Genomic DNA, 496 nt, shown 5'->3' on the forward strand with positions numbered 1-496 from the left:
AAAAAAAAAAAAAAAAAAAAATTTGAATTCCAATCAGAAACGATTGCAATTAGACTTTTCCCACAAATTGTGCAGCTCTCCACTAAAGGTCTTCAGCTGTTTTTCTCTCAGTACCTCCATCTTTTCCTCCAGTTCATGCAGAAACTCTCCGTCGGCTCGCAGTGAAGAGACACAGGACGAGCTCTTGGCAGAGAGGATGGCTCTGGAGATGTACTCTAGACGCTGCTTCAGAGAGATCTCCGTGCTGCATGCACACAACACCAACACAAACCCTTCAGACTGGGTGCATACAAGTATCCAGCAACAGGAATTTAAATATCTACATGCATAGTTATGAGAACTATTATAAGCAGCACTATACCTGTGCATGTCTGCTAGCCGCGCCAGAACGTGTGCCGCTTTGCCAAAGCTTCTGTTCTTCTCGTAGTATCGCCACAGAAGGTCCATGTTACGCACTTTACTCTGGTCCTGTTTGATCATGTGCATCAGATGATCC

The 496-nt window shown here is 44.6% G+C and overlaps 1 protein-coding gene across 1 annotated transcript; it reads right to left on the reverse strand.

Moving 5' to 3' along the window:
• Positions 1-64: 64 nt before the first annotated feature.
• Positions 65-488, reverse strand: LOC107734888 (nuclear pore complex protein Nup155-like; the record flags this gene model as incomplete). Its single annotated transcript, XM_016546768.1, has 2 exons — positions 362-488; positions 65-244 (listed from the first exon to the last, which is right to left on the reverse strand). Coding segments are annotated over exons 1-2 (305 nt in total), but the record flags the coding sequence as incomplete, so codon positions are not given.
• Between the last annotated feature and the right edge of the window lie 8 nt (positions 489-496).

Source organism: Sinocyclocheilus rhinocerous, unplaced genomic scaffold, assembly GCF_001515625.1.
Source record: "Sinocyclocheilus rhinocerous isolate Xijiao unplaced genomic scaffold, SAMN03320098_v1.1 C35481148, whole genome shotgun sequence".
NCBI classification, from domain to species: domain Eukaryota; kingdom Metazoa; phylum Chordata; class Actinopteri; order Cypriniformes; family Cyprinidae; genus Sinocyclocheilus; species Sinocyclocheilus rhinocerous.